This window comes from Parambassis ranga, chromosome 6, assembly GCF_900634625.1.
Source record: "Parambassis ranga chromosome 6, fParRan2.1, whole genome shotgun sequence".
Taxonomy (NCBI): Eukaryota; Metazoa; Chordata; class Actinopteri; family Ambassidae; genus Parambassis; species Parambassis ranga.
Window position 1 is genome coordinate 5,365,354 of NC_041027.1, and position 26,730 is coordinate 5,392,083.

Here is a 26,730-nt window from a genome sequence, read left to right on the forward strand (position 1 = left end):
AAGAGATCTCTGATTGGCACAGAATGTGATGTAACAGTGGTTTAGCTCCTAGGATAATATGCTAAGCTAGCTTTGGCTAAGAGAAATGTGTTGATCATTCAGCAGGATTGATGACACCAGAAGTCTGTATAATTCCTTCAATTTCATTGATGGCAGGCTTATTGTGTAACCATTCCTCAGTTTTGATGTTATTAAATTAAAGATATAAAAAGAGACACTACTTTATAAAAGGCATTGAATAATGAAGTGATTCATGAGGGTTTTGTGAATATTATTTATTATAAAAACTGTGTTCAATATCTTTTCTGACATCCTGTGTGCTCACAGCAGTGACCGATAATCTGTGCAGTTTTCACAGCAGCTCAGTCAGAATGGAGTGGAGGAAAAAAAGTGGAACATCTTTAAAAAAAAAAAAAAAAAAAAAAAATCATGTAAAACAAACAATCCCAGTGAGAATCAGAATCACACACAGAGCTCTCACGCGTGCTTCTGTAGAACGTAAAGCAGTACACTAATCTTTTCACAACGCAACTAAAGTCTCCTTTGGTCAGAAGAAGAGTGTGGATGAGGGGTCCTGCTGATGTGCTTTTATAGTTCATTCGGCTGAGGACGGCTGCAGCAGAGGTGCAACACAAGGCAAAGTGGTGTTTTGCCACTCGGGAGAAGGTTTGAGGGAGTGTTCTCACTGAAAGCAACAAGTGGCTGGAAGTGCTTTAATTTTAGCTCGACATGTTGATCTGAGTGCTTATTGGCTACTGAAGGCCAATTAGACTACTGTGCTTGGATGCGTTACCGTTTTATTGAGATGTTTTTCCCTCTTTATGACTTTTCTAGCAGTAAATTTGACTCAGTGTGATAATGCCATTGTTGCTGCCACTGTGGACACAGCAGTGAAGGGGGGTGGAGGGCCGTCTCATGCAGAGGGTGACGGCGTATCAGGGTCTGGCTCGTAGTGGTAAGTGGCCTGAGTGTGGCTGCTGTGGTGCTGCTGCTGGTTGCTGTGGAGCAGGCCGCGTGCTGCCTGGCTGTCCTGAGCCTGCTGGTTTTGGCCCTCGTAGACCTGCACTAGCTGGGGGCCTCCACTGTTCTCCGGGCCCTGCCCAGATCCTGGTTGGTGGGGGTCGCTGGCACCTGGCAGCTGCGGCAGAGTGTCCAACTCGTCTACCTGGGGCCCCGGAGGGTGCATAACCACAAGCTGGTCCTGGGGAATGTCTGCAGCAGCCGCAGCCAGATTGGTTGTAGACTTGGATTTGACACATTGGAAGTCCACGTGACGACTCTTCCCCTCTTCCTTCTCCCAGGACATGCGGATGAAGGGACGCTGGACATAGTTGTAGATGACTTCCGGGCGGCCTCCAGGACGTCTCTTTACTTTCTCTTTATAGGTCGGATATCCTGGTGAGGAAAAGAACAAAACTGTTAAGTTTTTTTATTCCTTTAGCTTTATGTAGTTACTACGTATTGCATGAAGTCTTTTCTCTCAGTTTTTCTCTCAGTTGCTACATATTATGACCTGGATGACTGAGAATCTTCATCAACATTTAGCTTTATGCTAAGCTAACTGGCTGTAGCTTTATAGTTTCTATACACACAGCAACATTTATTATCAAATCCTCAGTAAAGAAGGTAAACTCTCCTTAGACTTCGGTGTTTGCTGTCTGTGGACATAAAACTTGGGCATAGCCGTGTAAAAGTGTCCCACTGTGGGCCTGAGGAAACGAGTTTAGTTCGTCAATGTGTAAAACTTTTTAACGTGATCATTTAGCGAGAGTATAAAGACCTTCCTTGATCCACGAGGAGATCCAACAGTCTGGCAATGGCTGCTTGGACCCCTACAGAGCCCTGAGCTTAACATCACAGAGCCTGTGTGGTGTTGTACATGAAGAGTTGCTAGGTCCTTTCACACAAGGCAGATTTTTTTTGTGGCTATTGTGGTTCACCAAAGCTCCAGTAACCATCTTATATATACACAGGTGACTACACAGGACACTAAAAAACCAAATCAAGTACCTTCAATTCCCAGTCGGATCTTCTTCAGTCCTCTGTCTTTGAGCACTGACTTGGCCACATCTCGGTTTTCGATGTATTTGAAGAAGCGGTACAGTTTGGTACTGTAGATGACTGCAGAGAGAAAGATGAACGTTCAACACGTCAGTCCTCCACACATCCACCAACTGCTAAAATTAAAGTACAAGCTGAAAACCAGGACAGGCTGTCTCTCAGTGTGGTCTGTCTTTAAAGGTTTATTTTTTGGGGTGATAAAACATTCCATTGTTATTGTGATGTGCAGTACTCTAATGAGATTGGCTAGGGTGTCTTTGAGGGCAGCAGCTGCAGGAAATGAGGTATCCTAACCTGCTTCCTGGTAAGCAGACCATGACCTCTGGCAGATTATTCTCGTGCAGTTAGGAGGTTTTAAACATGCTGCCAGGTCACCGCTGCTGCGGCTGGGTTAATCATGAAACTGTAAGAGAGCCAGTATCTTACTCTGTGAGTACTCCTCGCCCATTTGCGGTGGGTACTCTTCATCCCAGTCCACTACGTCGTCATCGGTCAGCACCACCACGTGACACTCCCTCTCTCCGCTCTGTGCGCTGGCCACCATCAGGGGCAGCACCATCTCCTCCAGGTAACACTCAAACTGACGCCGTGCTCCGTCGTTAGACAGCTCGTGCATCAGGGCGCCTGAGGGGGGAAGCAGCAGTGAGGATAGAGAACAGACGGAGACTGTGCTGACTGAGCGTTACTTTACCAAGCAGGATAAACAGGGACAATTCTAGAAAGACTGGATACCATTACTGCTACCATTTATATCTGCTAAATTAAGTCATGCACAATACAACTTTTTAGTACAAATCTCATGGACACACACTAAGCTGCTAACATACAACTGCAAGCACAACAATAAACAATTTTACTGAGAGAAAAGACTTCATACAGTACGGTAAGTTCAGCGTGTTTAGGTTTTAGTACCAAAAGGGACTGCTCTGGTCTCTTTATGGCAGAATACATGAGGTTTATGAGCTTGGTTTACACACAAGCTGAGATCAGTGGTTTACAGTAAACACTATAATGGCCCGTGTTCTTCAGAGTGAGGCTTTACACACATGGAAATGTCTAGCTCTTCTGTTTTTACTGTCCACTGCCTGTGTACAAATGAACATAGTATAATATGATATTAATTATGAATTAATACACCTACAGCTGCCTCACTAAACAGATGTAATAAGCATGACTTACATGATGGCTGAGGTTATGTCAAATACACTGATAAAGACTTTCCAGCAGTGCACTTTACAAACCAGCTACCATCTAGCTCAGCTGTGATCAATCCAAAAGAGAGAGACTGACTGAAATCATATTCACCACTAATGGATTGAAGAATACACAAACATCACATCCTGAAGAGGAAGACTTGGACCTGCTTCATGTGTGCCTGCATAACAAGCATTCAATCTTACAGCTAATCATGACCTACTTAAAGCCCAGCAGCAGGCTGCGAGCTGAAGCTGCTCCTCCCACACACACACAAACAAGAGGCAGCGACATCCACAGCAACAAAAATATCACTAACACCCACACACACACTAAAAGACATGTTGCTGCACAATGTCACACGAGTTTTATGAACATTACATGCAGCTTCCTTAATATTAGTAATCATGCAGTTACACTGGTGATGTAATGGGCTTTAAATAGCAGCTACAATACAACTTTAACCATACCCTATTTTTGTTTTTGTTAAATTACTGATTATTCTTCAAAATATTATATATATTATATTATAAAATCATTCCCTGCCTATGCCAGCTTAAATGCAGTGACGTCTATGTTTTGGTATGAAACAACCTCAGTCTGTGTTGTTTTCTATTGCAGTAACACAACAACAATGAAACAATTGGCTAAACACTCACCACACTCTGCGCTGACAGAACGAGGACCTACATCAGTCTGCACAGATCAGACAGTAAAAACAACAGCGTGTGGAGCTCGGATACTCACTGAGGTCTCTGCACTTGATGGTGTTGTAGTTGAAGGAGATACAGAGGTAGTCACATGCCTCCCTCAGCTCAGGAATGGAAACGCCGTCAGGGCAGCGGATTATGCCCGACTTGTAGTAATCCTGCCATTTTCAGCAGCGCACGCACACACACACACACACACAGATGAACAAACAGGCAGAGTGTTGGAGCATTCAAGCACACACACAAGCAGGGGAGCAAAAACAAGACGCCATTATTAATGCAGCTTCACAGAGAGCAAGCAAGAGGGAGAGAGAGAGAGAGAGAGAGAGAGGGAGAGGGAGGGGGAGGAGGGATGCAGAGCGATGATGAAAGTAGCATCAAGCAACGTCACAGACGAGAGAGAGAGAGAAAGCGAGGAAGAGAGGCTAAGAGGAGGAGGAGGAGGGGTGAAGAGTGATGAAAGCAGAAAGCTACAGACGTCATATCCCCTCCCTGCTCCACTTTCCATCCTCTCCCTGTGTCTGTGCAGTGTCTGTCAAATGAGACTCTGTTTCCCAGGAGAGCGTCTGCTGCTGGAAACAAGAGAGGGCTGACTCTGGGCATGCAGGACAGGCAGCTCTGGCACCGATCTACTTCACTCAGTAGAACACACACACTCATGACATAATCCATCATACCATGACCGCAGTCAGGCAGTTATTAGCCCTCTGTGTTGCTGAAGCTCCACAAATGAATAATCTTTTATTTTGACATTAAACATTTCCTATCCTCATTTGTTGTTACATTTAAACTCATGATGTGGGTACGTCTGAGCTGCTGCCATGTTTGGCTTAGTTTATTTTTTTCATTTTCTGTTCTTGTTGTCACTTGCAGCTTTCTTTACGCTTCTTTGGTTCAAACTAATAATGAATCAGACATTTTTTTGTCCTAATGACTATGTTAATCTCAGAGTTAATCTCGTGAAGATGTCATCAGCTCTTTCTTCTGACTTGTTTCATCACACATATCTGACCAGATTCAATTTACATAAAAGCACCCCTGGTGTGTATTCAAATATAAGGGGGAGCGTGTTAAATTGCCAGTATGAGTTTACATTAGAGAGATGATGTTGCATCACATAGTACTTTTCCACCTTTTTTTTGACAGCGCCACTGGTTTACTCAATTTCACGGCACATTATAGCGCACTACTTTCTAGAGGTGTGGACAAATTGCATTGGAATTAAAGACTTTTACTTAAAGCAAAAAAGAAAGCCTAAAAAAATGACCACTGTGCTGATTTTAATAGCTAACAAGCCACCAATGGTCATTATAGCATCCCACTGTCTATGTATTATTCCTGAGACTGCACTTTTTCCTAACGTGATCATGATCATCTTTACCTCACATTTTCCTAAAAGGAAGCTTCTGATTAGCTGCATTTTTTTGTTCTATTCAGAGGAAACAGACAGATGAGTTCTGACAGTAGAAGCAAATGGTGGTAGATAAATGATCAGCGTAATGAGAACAGGAAGAAGCCTAAAGGAGCAAGAAGGAATGCATGGGACAATGAGATGGGAAGAGAAGGAGAGCTACAGAGAGATAGAGAATACACTGATGCAGTGTGAACACAAAGAGATAAGCTTTCTCACCAGGATGGCTCTGAAGACAGTGGAACTTATGCCATCTGCCACCTCAAATTCTCCCTTTTCATTGGGTCGAGTGAAGTTGTTGTCCCGCCCAGAACCAAACATCCTAAAAACAAACACCAGAGGAGGAAAATACCAGGTGTTTCACTTATAACTGTCAACAAACTGCACATTAGAACAAATCCAGCTGGACTAGTTACTGTAACTAGTAACTGTGTACTGTGATTCTGTTTTAAAGACTGACTGCGTGCCACCAGCTCATATTCAACAGAAAATGCACTGAAATGCGTCAGGCTTTGAACTGGCAGCTGGTTAATGAAGTGAAAGGTCAACTAAAAACATCCAGCTTTAAATAATGATATTGTTAGACATGAAGGGAATTATTCTGCCCACACTCAATCTTATTTTTTAATTAAAATTTGGTCACTGTTTTTTGTTATTGTCTGCTCGGTCATAATTGGCTTCTAACAACAATTGAGACACTTAATAATATTTTGTTGTGTGTAACAAGATGCCATTCGGACAGCCCCACAATAAAACTTGGAATAATACTAGATACTGCTAATTAAAATGTGTTTTTTATTTTTAACTTTTTACTTAACAAAGCTACTTTTATTTTTTATTTTATAATTTCTCCGCATCCTTACCTGCCCAACATGGTGTTAGGCTGAGCTGTGAAGATTGCAGGATCCACCACAAATCGTGTATTGTCCACAATAAGTGTTACTCTCTCTCCTGGTCTCAGCCCACTGCGATGTTCTTTACTGGTGAGTTCATACACATAGATCATATCACAGGGTCCCTGACCCAAAGCTTTGGAGAGGTGGTCACCTCCAAGTGGACCCAGAGAGCGAGGTATGTGTCCACCGATCAAAGCTCCTCCTATGTGTGAATAGGGAAGAGAAGCCCTGGGAGGACGTGGACTGGAGGATCTGGAGGACGAGCCACCATCGCCTCGTTCACGATCTGTGAGTGTGAGGATGATACACAAACACAAGTGAAGTAAACAAATAATCACAATTAAACACTGACATCCTGTGAGAATAATTTCTCCTTTATTTCCTCACCATGTTGTCGAGTGGGAGAGGTAACATTCCTGATGCAAGGCGTCAGCTGGCTCTCTCCTCTCTCATGGGAGGAGTCACGTGATCGATCACTGGACCGCCGTCGTTGTTCTCTGTAATGTTCTATTCCTCCTCCTCCTCTGTCCCTCACGCCGCCAACAGCACCGCCGCAACCATCACCGGCCCCGGGGCCAGCTCCATATACACTCATGGTCCTGACCTGTGGCTGCTGTTGGTGGTTGCAGTCCAACACTGACAAACCACACTGCTCACTTGAGAGGGAAAGAAATGAGGGTGATGAGTATGCAGCAGACTTTAAGAAAAAACAAATATATTGATTAAAACGTTTAAGAAGATTGAGTAGATGAGAAATCATGATAGGTATTTTTTTATTCATTTCTGGTATCATTTAAAATGGAAATTAAACTACTGCTTAAGTTTGACATGGTCACAACATCAACTACACCACCAATCCCATAGAAAGCACTCACACATTACTGCATTGAATGATGGGATAGATTACTCACGGCTCAGATTACAACCTCTCTATATAATGTCACACACACAGTTGTGCAGAAATTGCTCATAGGGGTAAAGGACTTGCTTTTGCGTGCTGAAAAGAGTGCCTCTAAAAAAAGTCTGCAGTCAACTCATCTGAACCCATATAGTGGCTTAGTGCTGCAGAAAGACCAAACTGTGAGAACCTACAAAACTCAGCCTGCAGGATACAGGCACACATATATAAAACACGCACACCGGTCCAGCATCCATTAGAGAGTGCATCCATGTGAAACAATCTGAGCCAGCGGAACTCACTTAGCTACAGGACAACAAACAGAAAAGGGCTCAACTGTTTAGCTGGGTTCTTTTTAAAAGATTTCTGACAACCACTCCACCTTGCCTCAGAGTGAACGGCGCATCCTGGAGAGCTTCACTGTAATTCAGTGTTTTTCCAGAGACGGACAAGCAGCCCGGAGAGAGCTGTTACAGTATCTGCCCTACATTTCAGAAAGGACTTAAACACACACACTGAGGCAGGCATTAACGCAGCGGAGTAATGCACAACAAGCACACATTTGACAATTCAGAGATTCTTTTGACACTTTTAGGTTTTGAAGTTTCATATTTTGAGTACAGTATAGTACATAATGCTACACAATCCAGCTTCCATTTAATGTAGATAAATGTATATATAAGTAAACAGATAATTTGATCCACTTGTGTGAATCACACATTAAATATCTATAGATAGGTTCATACTATGTACTCAAAGTTTAGTACTGATATAAGTATTGAATAGAACTGAACCATTATTATTTTATATTATGACAAATGACTTAGTGGTGTTGATGAATGTACCCTTTTCAGTTCCACTGCGACAGTGCAGCTGCCTGGGCATCTGATCAATACTGCTGAGCTTATAATGCAGAACAGATCCAGGTCTTAGTAATGAAGACAGCCTGGCTCTCTTGAGAGGAGCTGCTATGAAATATGATTATGATCATCTATAGCATTAGAGACACAGAAAATGGAAGGCACTGAAAGAGAGACTGGTTTCTTACACCCAGAGAGACAGAGTCCTGCCGTCTACTTTACATTTGACCTGATACATGTAACACAAAAAGCACTGACTCAGCTTGATGCTGCAGATTCAGGTTTAAGGTTTAGCTGCAAAAACAAGACAATACCAAGCTCATAAACCAAAGGGGAGGATGTTTACTAAGAAAATACTGTAAATAAGTTTTGAATCTTCTGCTTCCATGCTCTGTGCCCAGTCGATAGACTTTGTGTGTAGAACTACAAAGGCTAGTACGGTAAGTAGAAAAGTCTCCATGGACAGTGGCTGACATCTTGATGTACTGGATTGCTAGGTCCTTACTGCTGACAGAGCCTGCTGGCTAACAGACTGATTGAGGTCCTAATTGGTTAACTGACTGGGTGGGTAAAGCCAGACAGGGCAGTCCAGAACATACCAAACCACAAGAAAAAAAAAGAATCAACATTGCAGTATGGTATATCCACTTCACCTTGATTACTACTAACATCAAGTCAAGGTCACAGATTTTTTTGTTTAATCAATCAGTCTGGTGATGGAAAAGACTCGACATGAACAGAAGAACAAATTTATCAAAGTTTTGTACTGTCAGCAATTAAATGTAATAATGTAAAGAAAAAAATCCATAATGGAATAGCTGACTTTTGAATTCTATTCACAGTGGTTACACTTTGGATGATTAAAAAATAAAATCAAGATCCTCACTTTTCCGTTTGCATCATATACAGCTACAGACTCTGGAAATGTCCTTGGAGACAAGGGTCACTATAGTAGCTGGAGGAAGAAAGAAATGCGCACACACACCTCTGCCTCTGGTTCAGGTGTACAGTCTGACAGGCACAAAAGATAAAAATACTACCCCTAGAAATACAACAAATGCAGTACTGCCCTTTACTAAAATATGACAACATTTAAACCTATTCATACACAGGCATACAGCAGCAGTCTGGCTTGTTATTCCTAACGTGGCGAGAATAATATGATAAACAATGCATCTCCTCTCCCATGGTTAGGAGATCTGACTGACGGTTATTTACAGCGGTGACTGGCACAGCATAAATGAACATTTTTATCTTCAATGTCTGTCAGAAACAGGTTAACAAAAAATAAATTGCAGGTCTTTCAGCCAAACAGGCTGGCAGCCAGTAGCCAGAGCAGCAGGGTAGAGGGAACAAAGGAACTGAGAAGGCAACATTTCACTCAGGGCAGACAGATCCTCTCATCTTTCACATGGCAATGCAAATCTATAGCAGCCGAGACAGAGCTACAGAGAGAGAGAACTAGAGGGGGCTAACACTTCACTTGTCTAATTTCCCGTTACCGGGCACCACCAACCCCCCTGTGATATCATAATTTCCCTTTCCTTTTAGCCAAATAGTTCAATGGCCGATGCTTACACAAAGCTCTGTATGTAGGTTTAATGTGTAAAAAGAAGTTCCCCAGCCCATCTAAGAGAAAATACCTCAGACAAAGATGCAAGGCGCCCTGGCAGTCTATTAAAAGCATGAGGTGAGAGCCCCACGGGGTGAGGGTCCAATCTATTATTTAGGGGCTGCTGACACTGACACACTCAAAGGCAAAGGCAGGGAAGCTGCTCTGTGCAGCAAATAGGATGATCCACCACAAGGATAACGTATATATTGGGGAAAAAACACAATTACTTCTTTTTAACAATAAAATGAATATCAGCATTGCTCTACATAAATGTGTAGTTTCACATTTTATTTTCACATCATGGGAGGTTCAAGGCTACAATTAGATGACTACTCACTGCCAAGGTCCCATCAAGGATGAGAGTCGCAGCTCTTGGTTTTCCTTCTAGGGCACTAATTACAGTGAACCACACAAAGAGATAGGCACTAACAGTACTAACACAATGACAGAGCTAAAAAAACCACATCCTCGGTGCTTTGAAGACAGACGCGCACCTACCGGTCGGTATCAGACGGCCAAGTGAAGACAAAGCAGCAGGGGACGAGCTGTGGGATGACAGCGGCACAAAAGCCTTGCGCTCCTCCGAACAAAGCGGGCTTGCCGGCAGCTTCAGCATCCTCGCTCATTACTTTCCAACTTCATCAGCATCGTTTCACAACATTCAACCCTGACTTCCACTCGCTGGTAAAGAAGAACATTTACCCGTTTCGACCTAAGCTTTAACTGTCTGTACAAGGCGAGGAAGAAGCGCACCGGCCAGTCATTCAGAGTCACCGGAGGGACCTGAAACTGTGAATGGCCGCGTGCTCGACTGAATCAGAGAGATGCTGCTTTCAAGTGCTCCTCGGAAGCTGCCGCTTCGGACCGCTCCGTGTATTAGTAGAGCTTCTCGCTGCTTAATATCAATATATTCAATACAATACTAGTCGTCTACCACAACCCTAATTAAACATCTCACATGACAAATGCTGGTATGCCTCAGTTCTGGTTAAATCTCCCTACTTGTAGGCTACATAATGCTTATGCACATAAAGCTACAGGGGCAAAACGCAAGATGCCTGAACACGTCATATTGCCACATAATTTGATAGTGATCAGACAAACTATATGAATCAAACGGTTGTGTGGTATTGCGTAATTTCAAAGACCAATAAGTAAGATGGGATACTTTTTCTGTAATAACAATAAAAGCCAACTATGCACACAAAATTACAACCTACAAAATATCCTGTATTTCTCATGCTCTCAGAGATCCACCTCTGACCCTTAGAACTTGATCTAACTATATTAACAATATTATTATTACAATAATAACACTGCTATTAGACAAAATATTGCACATTAACGGCCAGGCTTAAGCACAAGAAGAGCTCACAGCTAATCTTTTTATCATGCCCTGATTAAACTGCTGTAAAGACATGGAGAACAGTACTAATAATAATCATAGTGTGTTTTGCCTCCAATCACTATCTGTAGAAATATTACATATTTGTGAAAACTCATAATACCTACAGTCATTAGCAGGGTTAACATAAGTCTTTGAGAATAGCACAAAACAATCAGATGATTCACACAGCCGGATTAGCCAGATGAACACCTGTCTGTTCTCTAACCCTCGTACACCAAATGCTGTGGTGGATAATAAAATGATCTCTTAAAATATTGATTTTTTTTTACAGCACTTTCAACATCCTTTCTCATTTGATTATTTTTGACATGTTAATTTGTAAAAAAAAAAAAAAACATTGTCTAATGTAATGTTAGCTACATTACATTAGACAATGATTTTTTTTTTAATTTTTTTTGTCGGCTACACACAATACCCCGGCATGTTCACCTCATTGAATAAGAGAAGCACCATGTCTGGTCATGTAACTGTAACTAACTTTACAGCCCAGCCAACAGCCTATTAACAGTGTTACTTTACTACCACGATAAATAATTTAACGTTCATAAAGCTACATAACTTGAGTTTCTCTTACTACAGCATCTAATGCCGCCATGGTCGCAACGTGGTTACAATTAGTGTATCCATACTTGCTTCCACAGTTTGCATCCTACGTTTAATATTCGTATATTTGATAAAGTGAGAGCAAGTTAGCATACTAGAGCACACATTGTTAACTCCAAATAACAATTGACCGTGTAAAAACTTGTTTAAAAATAGATGTGTGCTTACCATCGGTGTAACAAGCAATAACTAACACAATGTTTTTGTAGTTTACAAAGACTTTAGAATAGCTAAGAGGATTTTAGACTTTTTGGTTAGCCTGTTAAGTTAGCGCTAACCGCTAAGCTAAATCACAGCTAAACACCTCCGCTACTGCCAGGCTACTATTGTAAGCTAGCTGGAGCAATGACAATGAGTTTAAAAGACACTTTCCGTACCTCTTTGCGTTACATCCCGGTTTGACTGGTAGTCAAACGCTCTTTAACCAACCTCACGTACGTAGCAGACAAAAAAGCAAGTTTTTGTAGTTCAGTGACACGACTACTACTAGCTTTAGTATCCTTTGTTTTGATTTGGGACAGCGGAGTTCACGTGTAAACTATCGCGATATCAGACGGACGAGAACGCCGTCGCCAACACTGCTTATTTCTTATTCTGAATGCACAAATAAATAACCAAAATCACCACGTTACAAGCATTTACTCAGAATACTCTTTATTACGTTAAATTACACATACATAGAGTACTTGGCCTATAAAAACATTTGATACAAAAATAGCCTCTAGATAAAGTTAAAGTGCATCTAAGTAGCCTAAATTCAGTTGCAGGCGGATTTGCTATGGATCTTACCTAAGCTACATTAGGCTAATAAACGTATTTTAAAATAAGTTGACAGTAATTTAAAATAAAGGACGGTCCGTGTCTGATAAGGCCATTTTCAGGCCTATAGTTGGTCCAATTATTCGTCCTTCAGACAGTAAAGCTTCTAGAAAGATCATAACACCATCTGAAAAGTACATGACAGGGAAGCCTTGTCTCATCGTTTCATAAATATCAATTCATAAATAAAATAAATAAAGTAACAACGTAAAATAGATTAAATAAAGTGACTTATAAAAAAATCACGTTTCAGATTAAACAGAGGACAAAAGACTGAACAAAAAACGCTGGAAATGTTGTTGGACTTTGAAAAAAAAAAAAGTCACATAAAATCATGACTGCTTTGACTTAAGGAGCTTATCCAAAAAGTCCAAAGCTTGCTGGATCTCCTCTGATGTCATGTCCCTCAGCTCGAGCACCTCCCAGGGACGCAGCTTCTTCCTCCTCCGTTCCGCTGCCTCTGCACTGCTGTCCCGTGTAGCGGTGGTGTGAATGCCCCTGAGCCTCATCTGCAGCCACTCCCGGCGCTCCTGCACCTGTTTGCGCTCTCCAACATTGTGCATGAGCTGGACTTCACTGACTGTTCTTTTCCTGTAGTACACAGCCATACATACAATTAATTTGTCATTGTAGAGGTTTTTTTTTACATGCAAGTATTCTCAGAGAGCAGGTAGGTTACCTCAAGGGCCTCCCTTGGCAGTAAAAGGAGAGGTGCAAAACGCAAAGTGAAACAAATAGGATTCTATAGTCCATGTTGATAGCGATGGCCTGTTAAAATGAAAAGAAATGTTTTAAATCATTTTTTTCTTCTAATTTGATCAATCTTTCAAAACATGCCACATTTTGCAAAAATCATCTAACAATTTAAATTGTATTGAGACTATATCTTAAGTCTATTAAGGCCACATATTAAATTAAAATAAAATGTATCACATTATCAGCTGCAGATGAAATTTGTTTGTTTTTTCTGAATGAACCTACCTCCTGAAAGTAAAAGCACCAGTCTCATAAAGTGAGTTACCCTGTTTTGGTGCTTGCCTTCTATCAGTTATGATAAGCACTGGACTCCCCAACTTCCTTATATAGCCGTGGGGTCCAGCCTTTGATGAGCTGCCTTCATTACTCCTGTTGATGTCATACCTCCAGCTCCTGGAGGGGGCAGGACGGGAATGACAACACCTCCTCTGCCTTTCAGGCCTTCACCACTGTCATACCAGGCCAAACGAATGGCTTTGCATGTTGAACCCAGATAACCTCAGAGTCTTACAGCAAACATTTTCTTTTTTTCTTTTAAAATACAACTTAACTAGCTAATTAACTACTGTTTTTAATATGATGATCAGAAAACAAAAAGGTTTTTTTTTTACATGAGACGCTGTCCCCATGTAAAACCACATTTCAGGGCCTTTTTTAGTGCAGGACCTACCTCCTGATGTTCAATTTTGCATGCTCCTCATTTGTTTCTTAATCCTTTTCTTAAGAATCGGCTGCATCTATTTGTCCACATCTGAACCTTTTTTTGTCTGAATCCCAGCAGGCCTCACAACAATGGCGGCCAACATTTAGATGGATTTATGAGTCTCATTGACCATCAGGGGGTCTCCTTGGTAACATAGGGCGTTTACTCAAGAATTAACATTGTTTTAATGAGTGTGCGTCTCAAAAAAAGAGCTTTTGCAGTGACTTGACGTCAGAGGAAAAATCCTGAATCAAAGAGTGAGAGGGAGTTCAGGAGGTCTGTCAGAGAGTGACGCTATTGTCGTCACTGTCTTTGCCATAACTGGCATGCATTTGTGTGTGTGTGTCTCTGGATATGTGGGGAAATACAGATTTTTTTTTAAAAAATTAATAACAATCAGAATCCAGGAATAGGATAATTGTTAAATTAAAAAATAGTTAAAGGTCTAGGTAATTCCACCAGCAGGGAGGAATGTGGTCGGTGTCGATATAATATAATTCTGTTTACATGCACAGTCAGACCCTAAAAGACGTGGAGTTTTTTTTTAGACATGGGTTAGTTTAATTAGAAAACACAATTGTATGTAATTAATATATCATATTAATAGTGACACCTGTGGGCATTTTGTAAACTGCAGTTAGCACCCTGTTTCTGTTTAGTCAAGTAAAAGTACTTGGTTAGGTTCAGGCACTAAAACTCCTTGGTCCTATACCCTGAACAACACAATTGTTATGTATTACATATATAAGAGAACATGTGGGTACTGATAACAAACTGGTCAATGGCTCAGAAATGTCTCTGTATTTGTAATGTAATTTGTAATGTAACCCTGAAAGGATGACTACACCATGACACACCAAGTTATCTTATCTGTCCTGAAAGTCATTCAAAGGTGATACAAACTATCATGATCAGACTGGTTTTCACAGCGTTGTGTCTCATGTTGAGGACCACCAAAGTGTCATATTATAAGAATGTGAGCTGTGCCACATTGATCATCCCTGACAGGTGTATTGATCATCGTCCTCATGGGCTGTTTAGACCTCTTCTTTCTGTTCCCATGAGAGAGAGAAAGAGGGACATGACAGCATCAGTGGGGAAGGCTGAGTATGTTATGTGAGGCAGCTCAAGCATCCCTAAGTGAGAAGATGTCAATTTGTTGAAATGTATATTTAAATTGATGTCTTATCGTTTTCTTTTGTTTTACTTTTGCTATTTGAATTTTACTGGCCAAATCTTTAAATAGGGATTTTGACAAAGATATTTATCATCAATATTGATTATTCTCTGAAGTCAGCTGCTGCACCTGTTGATCCATAAACACATGGTTGTAGTGTTTGTTGGTTATTAAAGTGTTTACATACCAGCTTTAAAAGATTTATGGAGATCGGTGTGGCCCTTCAGAGACAGTGACTTCCACTGCTTTCATGCAGTACTATTACCGATGCTGGTGACCCCAGTCTGTTTAGATGACACCTGCTGAACATATTGACATCTGACCTTAGCTTAGGATCCTACACGTTGAGATCCTCATTACCTCATGCTCCCTCAATGTGTAGGGCGAGGTGCATGGTGACAAGCCAAGAAGACTTCATTTCAAACTCAGAAACAAGGAGGGCCCCTTATCAGGCAACACATTAAAAAATACATGCTTGACACAGAAAAGATGATCTGAAATTGCTTCTTTTTAACTTTTAGACATTTGTGCATAGCAGAGCTGTAAACAAAGAAATTGCTAACATGTGGGACCTGACATTCACTGCTGTTGTAAATCAGGTGAATCAGTAAGGCATGCTGGCACCAGGACTTAAAAATAGTTTGGGGGGGAGTAAATAAGAGGACTTCTATTTTAGGTTAGGCTTTGGCTTTTATAGAGGGGTGACAGCATGTCCTGAGAAGGGTGACAGAGAAAATAACACTGCACAGATGCAGCTTGAAAAGAAGAGAAGCTTACTGCAGGTGCAGGCTGGGTTTGACAAAATTAAACCTCAATGAAAACTAAACATAGAATGAATCAGTTATAAATAGGTACCATAGATCTTATCACGTTGTAATACTAAATATGTCTAAATATGATAATACTAAATATGTATGATTGCTCTGGCTCTGTCCAACATTGTACAAGGAACCACGAACCTTTGGTATGTGAGTTAGCATTACAGATTAATTCTAAGGGGCTATTTTAACAGCATGTCCTGATATTATGTTAAAAGTTATGTTTAGGTGCTGTTTCCAGACAGTTACATTGTTAGCCTTTTCTAGTTGTGTCTCCTTTAGACCAGGTTTTACCTAGTTTGGCTGAAGGTATCTGGCTACTAGCTTTTTGATGGTATGAAACAATGGAGTTCAATAATTACAATAAATACAGTTTATCAGAGAGAAATACAGTAGGCCTGTGTGGGCTTACAAACCAAATTATACAAACACTATGAGCAGCATTTTTACACTAGTCATAATATCATGTCAATCATGATCTTATAATTAACCTAAAACCAATAGGCAGCCAGCAGAGGGAAACCTACATTTCAGTGATGTGATCTGTTAAAAACAGTAAGCATAGATCTTGCATTCTAGGCAGGTGACCCATCAGGTTGGTCTGACTTGAACTGACTCTGAATCTAGTTTGATCCTGATAGGTGTGAGGTTCAACAAAGCTGCGAGCTAAGCTGAATGTCAGTCCATGATTTCTAGCAGTGGGTTTTCAGTGGGTGGACAGAGGTCAGAAACTGATATGGTTGAAGTGACTGACGCAACACCCCACCGATACTTATTATCAATAGAAGATTGACGGTAAAATTCACACACACCATTAAGTTCAATATGAATGCTGTTTCCTAGTAGCCTATTAGGAGTGTCAGGATTTACAATGTAGGGAGGAGGGTCAACAGTGAGTGACCTCGTGCATTACTGGCAGTTAACTACTCTTGCCTGACCCTCCATTCCCAGAACTGCCTCCTAAGGTAATGCACCATCATTTTACTGTCACCAGACACCAGCTCGCTGCATTGTTATGTCAGAATTCCTTTAACGAAGCTGGACTCACTGCTTTCAATAACCATTTTAACATTCTACCAATTGAACTGGCTTACTACAGAAAATTATTAAAAGCAGGGTGACAGAACTCACATGATGATCTGAAACAAACCCATACCGGACTTTAAATTTGGGTGTTGGGTAGCTATTGCATTTCCATAGTCCTTTATATGTGGAAAATATTCTCTCTAGAGTGTAACCCTAAGGAGTAGGAAGGGAAGTGATTTAACACCTTAGTGATCCTTGCCTCTGTGCTGCCAAGTTCCATGGAGTTGACATGGCAACAGAATACTCCACAGATGAAAATTAAATGTGCCCAACAGGAGTAATCTGGGAGCATAATGAGGACACAGAGGTGACGGATTACACGAATCTCATTACTCCAACAGTTAGAAGTACCGGTAATCGTGCCTATACAGTTGTCTTCATTGTTGTTTCCTGTTTCTTACATCGGTGTGTGAGTGCAGGCTTCACTTCCTTCCTGAGGCAAAGTCGTGCCTGAGTCATGTGTTAATCAATCCATCAACCCCCACAGATGTGTTACGGTCATTTAGTGCTGCAGGGCAGTGAAAGTCTGACTCATAACCTATAACCAGGCAGAATGGAAATAGCAGATAAATCAGAGCACCAGCACTGCAAGATAAAATGTACAAACACGTGCTGTATAAGCTGAAGTCACCTGTCATGGAGAACACCGCTACCACTGATGGAGAGAGGGAGCACTGGAATGTCATTATCATCACTGACTTGGCATTCTTGTGAGCTACAGTTTCCACATTTTTCTTACATCCTTTGGTTAAAAATGACAAGATGTCTTATCTGTGGTTATTAATTGCTAGAAAAATCTCCCTGAATCTACTCAAAAAGTAGCAAATTGTCTCCTGACAATATCAGACCAAAGGAGTTTCAGGACCCAGCAAGCTGACACTACGGCCACTAACTGTTCCTGGGATGTAAAAAACTTGATGAAAGATGACAATATGATTAATGATGCCAAATGGTTAACATGATTTAGGGCTAAATGGCTATGAATGCCAAGCTTTGAAAGAAATTGTGATCATGTTAAATTTAAAGTGTCATTAACATGATGAAACCCTAAGTAAGTAAAATGTGTGTCCTGTAGATGGCAGAAGAGGCCTTTGTGACATCCATCCATCATCCAAACCTGCTCTATTCTGCAGTGCAGGGGGCTGGTGCCTATCCCAGCTATGGGTGAGAGGTGGGTACACCCTGGACAGGTCACCAGTCAATCACAGGGCAACATACAGACAAACAACCATTCACACCCACACCTATGGGCAATTTAGAGTCACCAATTAACTTAACAAGCATGTCTTTAGAATGTGCAGACTCTACACAGAAAGGCCCCAGTCAGTCACTGATCTGCGGAAAACACGGTCACGGTTTTTGGTTCGGTTCAGTTCACATTGTTGAGGATTTTTCTACTTTTAACACTCTGGAAATACCATAGATGAGCACAAAATATATATCCTAATTATCCAACATTTACCATATTTAAGAATCAGTGTTTCCCCTATCATTATATTAGGTCAAATCAATTTCTTCTAAAAAGTAAAACATAAAATCTGATGTAAAAGAGGGTTGCATGGCATTAGTAATGAAAGCATGTCATTGTGACCATTTGCATGTAACTTAAGTTATAAGTTACTTATATAAGTCACTCCTAAAAAGGCCCACACAGCCAAAAAGGAACTGATTAGTCTGAAATGCTGCAGCACACACAGTAGCTTGAGGCCTAACCTGGCTTTTAACATGCTTGAATGAAAAAACTATAATCACATGACACTGGTTGGATTTCTTTGTGTAACTGCTGTATTTTATTAGATCATCTGAAGTATTTTGATGTGGCTGTAAATCTAAGTTGCAGAGTAGATGCCTTGGACTGAAATCAGGCTGGCTGCAGAGACGGAGGCCTCGTCTTTCCACTGTGAAAAGATTATAACATTATGTGATTAGCCATACACATTAAAGTCATTGTAACAACTGTGAACATACTGAAAATGTGAACATGGGCAGTGAACACTTTGTCTTCAAAGTTCATGTGTTAAAGCAGAAATGTGCTCCTAGTGTGCAGCTTGCATTTTATTGACAAGTCACTGACAATAACTATAAGTTGAACAGATGATGGTGGTGGAGATAGCACCATGCAAACAGCCGTCATTTAGCTATAGCCTAGCAAATAGTTGGCAAGTAGCCGCCAAATGAATGACAGCTTGATGATGCGACACGTGATGTCTGTTGCCGTGGAAACCATATATGGTTTATACCGGTAGTCTTCTTCCAAACTTTGCAGATATAAATACTATTGTATTATAATATTATCTAAATACTATACATCATAATATTAGTATGTTTACCGTCGTGATTACTACCAATATGAAGTGCAATTTAAATATTAATACACAACTACTTAGAAAACAATATGAACAAACGTGTACCAGGCAAAAGATTGACACGAATAAATATGTGGAAGATTTTGGAGATGAAGTATACATTAAACGAGGGAACCAACAAAAAAATAAACGTTTATTTAGGTGAAATCGCTTAGGCAATTACGTCACCACGAGCGGGCCCGCAAGTTGAATTACCATGGCAACGTGACGACGCTTCCGTCCAGAGCAACTGCTAACCGACGTTAGCCTTCACCGTCTTTCAATCCAGTCGTTCTCAAAAATGAAATAACCACATGCTCACTTCAACAAATGTCTCCACGTTACTTCTACGCGCCCATTTCCCGCCATTTCATAAGGAAACGCGAATCAAGCATTGTTGCATTAGAACACATCTTTTATCGATCAAGTATGTCGACATAGATGGTCGTGTTGGGCCGGTTCGTTTGTGTTAAATAATAATATAATAGTGATCGTTTCCTAAAAAGGTTTATTAAGGGCCAAATCGCTTAGAGAAATGCGTGAATTGTCAGAGCGACATGACTGTATCAAATCTCATTCATTTCTTTTGGTGCTCATGTCCGTGGTGTCCGCACGTATTTAAAATCCGCGGTGTCCCTACGAAAATGCCCCGCGTTGACTTTCTATGAAGACAGTTTTCCGTGGTGCCTGCACGTATTTCACTAATTTTCGTGTCGGTGCCACGTAATTCAGTGTTAACAATCCGTGTGCATGTCATGTATTTCTGTGAGATCAAGTTGGAAACTGCTCTCATGAAGAGCACAAGGCACCATTGGTAAATCTGCCAATCTTGGTGTTGTCTGACACAGCTCAAATTGATGTGCCATCCTGGATGAGCTGCACTACCTGAGCAACATCTGTGGTTGTAGACACCTCATGCTACCTCTAGGGGTGAGAGCACTGACAAAATGCAAAAGTGAGTGATCAGGCAGAAAGGATGAGAACAGAGAAATGGTCTGTGGTCAGCACCTGCAGAACCTCTCCTTTATAGGGCTTGTCTTGATAATTGCCTCTCATTTCCACCTGTTGTCTGTTCCATTTGCACAACGGCAGCTGAAATTGATTCACAATCAGTGTTGCTTCCTAACTGGACAGGCTGATTTCACAGAAGTGTGATTCACTTGGAGTTACATTGTGTTCTTTAAATGTTCCCTTTATTTTTTATTTTTAGCGGTTTTCTGATAGATGAAGGGCCTTCAACGTAAAAGGGCAGCTAACACAAAGGCCTAAAAGCCACCATCTGATGAAGATGAGATTTCTGAGGGAGATGATGAGAATACAATATCCAAGATCAACATGCAACTTGTGATCAAATATGAACACACAAGTCTGAACACGCTGCATGCCATTAAATGAAGAGCCCGCTACATGCAAAGGGTGGCTAATGCCAAGGCCTAAAACCCAACCATCTGCTGAAGATGGGATTTCTAAAGTAAGATGATAACCCTGCCTGACAGTCTATTTGTCTGATTGGTTCTGAATTCATCTGTGCAATTTTAATAAAATGTAAATTTTGGAACAATATATAAATCCTTTGCTTCCATATTACAGAGCTTATGTCTTCATCAACATTCTCATTTACATCCCATCTGTCTGCTTGTAGTTATAGTATGTTAGTGTCACGCCTGGCTCGCAGAAGGCGGACAAACAAAACACCAAACGGGAGGGATGCCAATCAAAGTGCAATTTATTAACATAAAATAAAGTATAACAAAATGAAACAACCCAAACAAGTGCCAAAACAAAAGAAAAGGTGGCCGCTGGCGAGCAGGCCAACACAACCAATGCAGAGCAGGGCTGGCAGGGCTGAGCAGAGAGAGCCATCAGTGCTGGAAACTGGCTTTTAAACCTAGCCGGCCACGCCCCTGCCAGGTGGCACCGTAATCAGGAACACCTGATAATAGGGAGAGAAACAAGGGGAGAGGAGGAGGCAGAGCTGGGAGTTAAAGGCCCCAGACCATTGACAGTAAAAACTATGGACAGAGCTTCCGTGACGTCACCCGTTTGTTTCTGAAGAGCCGTTTTGAGTCTCAGTGGGAGGTTCCGGGACGTTGATGACCGCCGCCATGTTGGCAGCGTCACGTCAACTAAAACTCCGAATATGGACAAAGAGGGGGAGCACGAGCGGGGATTAGGGGGGCGGGCGATCGTGGGAGCAGGAAACTCACGTTGTGATACGTCAACTGTCTGTCACTCAAGCGGCAACGCCCATAATTAGGCGTAATTTTAAGTCCGAATACAATTGAAACGAGTGAGTTGTAAAAAAATTCACCCCCCCCGTACAATTGACACTAGAAGAGAACCTATCATCTGAGACCACAGCGATTTTTTGTACCAGGCCGTAAACATGTTCTTTTCTACTGTGAAGTCGGCCATTTTAACATGGGAGACTATGGGAAATTACTCGCTTTTGGAGCCAACCCCCAGCTGTTGCAGCGTGAATTACAAGTTTTGACACTTCCGCATGGGCTTCCACTTTGAGCCCCGAAGCTTGCCCCAGACACAGACGAGATCCAGCCCACTCAGGGGCCGTCACAGTTAGCATACCATTTAAATTGTGACCACAGCAGGCTACTATCCTGACTATTCATACAAAGGGACTTATATCTTCTGAGTAGCAGCAGCACGGTGACAATAAGACATTAAAAAATATAGCTACATGGTCTGCCGCTGGCTACATCAGTAAATACAGAGAAGATGAGACTAAATGCAGAAATATGAATGTTGGTGCTCAATCCTTTGATGTATAGTGACATCACAGCCAAGTGACATCACAGCCAAATGACATCACTAGCGACATCACAGCTAAGTGACATCACAGCCAAGGGACACAGACATATAATATAGCACTACAGAAGAGTATTACAGAAAGTACACTCGCTAACTGGGATCAGTTGTGTGTCACAGAGACGCTTTATCTATCAGTTTAATAGCTGTAGATGTTTATGTGTTCACAAATGGAGAGAATGGATGCAAGCAACTCTGGAGCAAAACCAATCTCAGAAAGCTCTTCTTTTGATGAAGATGATGATCCTCAAAAATACCAAGTGGAGCTAAAGCCAAGGCGTAAGATCCTGTTGCTTGATGAAGAGGAAGACAATGGGCCTTTATGCAGTTGCTGGCCAAAGACTAAGAGCACATCGTTTGATAATCACGAGACCTATGAGGAAGGCAATGAGTGGTCAGAGCAAAGGTCTAACACAGCAGACCAGGAGGAGGCAATAAAGAAATATCAGAGTAGTAACAAAAAAATGCAGAAAAATGAGAAGAAAAGACAGAAGGAAGAGGAGAGAAAGAAAAATGAAGAGTTAAAACGATTAATGAAGGAGGCTAAAAGAGAGGAAAAGAAGAAGCGGGAAATTGTAAAAAAGATGAAAAAAGAAATAGCGCACAGAGAACAAGAAAAGAACAGAGAGCAAACAAAAGAGCTGACGAAGATATTATTTGAGGAAAATGAAACTAGGAGAAAGGAAAGAATTCAAAGAAGAAAACAGCAGGAGAAGGAGGAGAAGGAGGAGAGAGAGAGGCAGAAAATGAGGATAGAAGAGAGAAAAAGACAAGAGGAGGAGGAGAAAAAGAGGTGGAAAGAATGGATAAAAAGGGAAAAGGAAGAAAAAATAGAAAGGCTGAGGAAGGAGAAGGAGGCGAACAAGAGACGAGACGAAGAGTTAAAAGAACAGCTGGAGAGGGAAAAAGAGTGGAGGAAAAGACGAGCGGAGGAGGAAAGAGAGCGGCAAAGGAGGATGAAAGAGGAGAGAAAAAAACTAGACAATGAGTCAGAAGAAATGAAGAAGAGGATGAAAGAGCAGGGCTCTAGACAAACTTTTTGCACTGGTTGCACTGGTGAGCCTAACTTTTTTTCTTTTCTTTTTTCACAAAAGTTAGGTGCATCGCATCACACTTAACACCGCAGTTTGTTTGTGAATTAAAAAATGATTAAAATCATATATTATATAATATTATCATCACTCATTCAGGTCAACAGCAAATTAGCAAAACCCGCAAAGTAGCAGCGGTTTCAGAATGAGTCAGAAGAAATGAAGAAGAGGATGAATGAGTGTATAGAGTATATGAGAAAGACTAGAGGAGGCAGACCGAGAGGAGAGACAAAGAAGAATAAAGGAGTGGGAAGAGGAGAGGAGAGCAGAAGACTGGGGGAGAGAAGAAGAAGAAGAAGATTTAAAGATTTAAAGAAGAAGAAACTTCCAAGAAAACACTTTGCGGCTGCCTGGCAATAGCTGTCCGGGGCATAGGACTTTTTTCTCAAAAACAAACAAACAAACAAACAAAAAAAATAAAAAAAATTAAATGCATTTTTTTGTGCTCATTTGTAAGATCTACACTGTAAAAAGCCCTTCAATGGTGCTGTGTATAGGAATATATTATATTATTATACTATATTTCTTCCAATAAATTGATTCCCTTTTTGAGTTTATTTATGGTAACTGTTTTGGTAACTTATTACCTATCATAAAATTGATTTGCTGAACTTTACAATAAAACTCAACTGGATCAAAAACGGAACAAACTCATAGGCTGTTCTGAGGATCAACCCACCAGCAATGAGGACCTTCCTCTAGTATTCAGATGACTTCTTTTAAAGTCATGTGACTACATTAAAAGTCACAGTAAGGTCTTATATAGACAGGTGTGTGTCTTTTCTAATCAAGTCCAATCAGTATCATCAAACACAGCTGGACTCAAATGAAGGTGTAGAACCATCTGAAGGAGGATCAGGAGAAATGGACGCACCTGAGTTCAATATATGAGTGTCACAGCAAAGGCTCTGAATACTTAGGACCATGTCATATTTCACTTTTTCTGTTTTAATACATCTGCACAAATGTCAACAATTCATAATTAGTTCTAACATTCATCATCCACATCAACATCATGTCATGGTAAGTCAAATCAAATATTGTGCTTTTTGAACTACAACCCTTGTAACACATGATGTCCAATTAATTGACAATTAATTAATTGTTTCTAAATGTTTACAGACAACACATTGAACCAGTGGTAGAAAGTCCATAAATGTGGTTTCACCAGTCATTATCGTTAACCATCGGATTGTTGGACTGGATGCACAAATGGATGAATGTAGTGACCCCGACATATTTACAATGAACAGACCTACAGGCCTATATGCCGAAACAAAACTATTTACAGCATGAGCCACACTGTGTTGTTATGGCAACAAGCCACAGCTGCTTTAAAAGAAGGTGCACTAATATAAGATAATTGTAATGTACTATTAAAGCAATAGGTGAAGGGCTATTATAGATGATGTGTTTGTGAAATAATAGAGAAACTTGAAACATACTGCTAGAGCTTGAAATATTCATGTTACTTTTTTTTATCAATAAATGTTTGCCTTACTCTGAGATGAATAACATGGTCATACTTTAATTATGTATGTTTTAAAATGCACACATAGCAGCAATATTAATGGTATCAAGTAACAGTACAGTCTGTTGTATGTGTTTTCTAGTTTTCTGCTTCATCAAGACAGCAAAGAGAGGCTGAAGCCTTTCAACAGCTGGCAGATGATTTGCGCCAGTTTTTCTGCTCAGTAATAGATCAGAGCCAACAGACAACAGAGCAGGAAGAGATGGAGGAGCGGAGAAGGCGGATGAGAAGAAAGATGGAAGAAGTCATCTATGACCCGGTGAGGCAGAGGGGAATAAAGGAAGGAGAAGAGAAGGAGATGAGGACATTAAGAGTAATGAAACCAAAAGAAATGTGAAGGAGCAGAAAGCACAGAAGAGCAAAAGCAAGAAGAGAGGAGGGAAAAGATCAGCTGAAGACGAGCTCTATGTGCAACAGAAGACAACGTTTAAAAACAGATACATGAATTGAACATGTGCATATTTCTGTCCTCCTAATATTTGTGAAAAAAAAAATAGCATGAGCCTTTAGGTTTTAATGAAGCACTCACACACAAATTCCTTATTGTACTTCTGACATCTAGTGGTGACAGAGCAGTTTTGTATATTGAAAGGTAGATGTTCAAATACTGGGCAGTCCATAACGTTTGTAAAGGAAATTAACTTTGTGTGTTTCTGCTTGTGTGAATTACTTAATTACAATTTTGATCAAAAATAAATGTAAAATCACTTCGTGTCAGTAACAAGATCAACAATACACAAGACAAGTTTCAATAAAATGTACATAGTGTTAAGACAGGGATACCTCCTGCAATTGACAAAACTCCGACCTTTACAAACACACATGAATGCAACATAAAGTGGCGGGTGGCGGTCTCTTTGAAGTTACGCCTGTGGCTACGTTGAAACCGGATTGTTAGGTGAGTGCTACATTATATCTCCATATGTTTTTAGCGTTGTTAAGACTCTTCATGGCTCATATAGCGGTCTGAAGACGCTTTATAACTGTCTGAAAAGGTTTGGTATGCGCCAATTGAACAAACTCCTCAAGTTTTTTTAGGGTTTTTTTTGACACACTATCATCTTCATTTCAAAATATATGCTACCACTTAACCTTTGACCTGGACTGTAAATGGACCACCGACTTTACATACATGTTGTAAGATTCCAGATTCTTTACCTTCCTACCTACATTATTGCAAACCAAGTTTATACTAGATGATACTAGCATTAGCAAGCACATCCTATGTAATGTTACCTGTATTCTGCCGATAATTATCAAACCAACAAGAGAGAACCCGTAAATAAATACTTGTTCAGATATACTGTTCAAAAAACAAAAAAGCTGTTATGGGTCTTATTTGGGTGCAGTTGTAGTCTGGAAAATATAATGTCGTACCCTCCTATGGATAATTACTTCTAGATGTTTGCTAGCTAGGCACACTCAGGAAACTTGTTTAGGATACTAAACACCAATAGACACCATTAAGGTAAAGTGCAAAGTCATGACAAATAATAATGACACAAATGTTCCATATGATAATATAATCAAATGGAGGCATGTTATACCTTAAAGGCTAATGGGTAACCTCACTGTGATGTCATAATGTGTTTACAAAACAGTTGCAAAACTTCAATCTGACTGATTGTACATGTATTTCTGCTTAAATTGGGTCAGATGTTAGTTCTTTTTCCTCTTTCTGTTTGGCAGACCAATGAGAGAGTTTGATGATGTTGACTTTCTCATGGAGTCATGGAATTCGCCTGAGAAAAGAAAAAGAAAAAAGGGCTCTAAAAAGGACAAAAAAGGAGAAAAACTGAAAAAGAATGTGAATATGAAAACACCACAGGAAAGCCTCCAGAAGAAAAAGAAAAAAAATACTAAATTCAAAAATGCAATGGATGACAGGAAAGAGAAAAAGAAAGAAAAGAAGAAAAAGAAAG

General features: G+C 40.7%; 2 protein-coding genes across 2 annotated transcripts; both read right to left on the reverse strand.

Annotated features, from left to right (window-relative positions):
- Nucleotides 1-260: 260 nt before the first annotated feature.
- On the reverse strand, nt 261-12,176 carry LOC114437727 (BTB/POZ domain-containing protein 10-like). The gene is made up of 8 exons (XM_028408590.1): nt 12,034-12,176; nt 6,660-6,928; nt 6,240-6,558; nt 5,596-5,698; nt 4,003-4,123; nt 2,488-2,685; nt 2,011-2,121; nt 261-1,395 (listed from the first exon to the last, which is right to left on the reverse strand). The coding sequence occupies exons 2-8, from the start codon at nt 6,865-6,867 to the stop codon at nt 914-916; spliced, it is 1,542 nt and encodes a 513-aa protein (XP_028264391.1). The 5' UTR covers nt 6,868-6,928; nt 12,034-12,176; the 3' UTR covers nt 261-913.
- Nucleotides 12,177-12,807: 631 nt separating this feature from the next.
- Nucleotides 12,808-13,228, reverse strand: pth1a (parathyroid hormone 1a). The gene is made up of 2 exons (XM_028408606.1): nt 13,155-13,228; nt 12,808-13,066 (listed from the first exon to the last, which is right to left on the reverse strand). Exons 1-2 carry the CDS (start codon nt 13,226-13,228, stop codon nt 12,808-12,810), a joined length of 333 nt encoding a protein of 110 aa, XP_028264407.1.
- Nucleotides 13,229-26,730: the final 13,502 nt, after the last annotated feature.

Excerpts from the sequence above, each read along its gene's own strand:
- LOC114437727 (XM_028408590.1), bottom strand. The coding sequence starts at position 6,867 with ATGAGTGTATATGGAGCTGGCCCCGGGGCCGGTGATGGTTGCGGCGGT. Across the intron at positions 5,699-6,239 it reads CCTAACACCATGTTGGGCAG|GATGTTTGGTTCTGGGCGGG; the intron begins GTAAGGATGCGG and ends GTTTGTTTTTAG. Across the intron at positions 1,396-2,010 it reads GATCCGACTGGGAATTGAAG|GATATCCGACCTATAAAGAG; the intron begins GTACTTGATTTG and ends TTTCCTCACCAG.
- pth1a (XM_028408606.1), bottom strand. The coding sequence starts at position 13,228 with ATGGACTATAGAATCCTATTTGTTTCACTTTGCGTTTTGCACCTCTCC. Across the intron at positions 13,067-13,154 it reads TGCCAAGGGAGGCCCTTGAG|GAAAAGAACAGTCAGTGAAG; the intron begins GTAACCTACCTG and ends TGTGTACTACAG.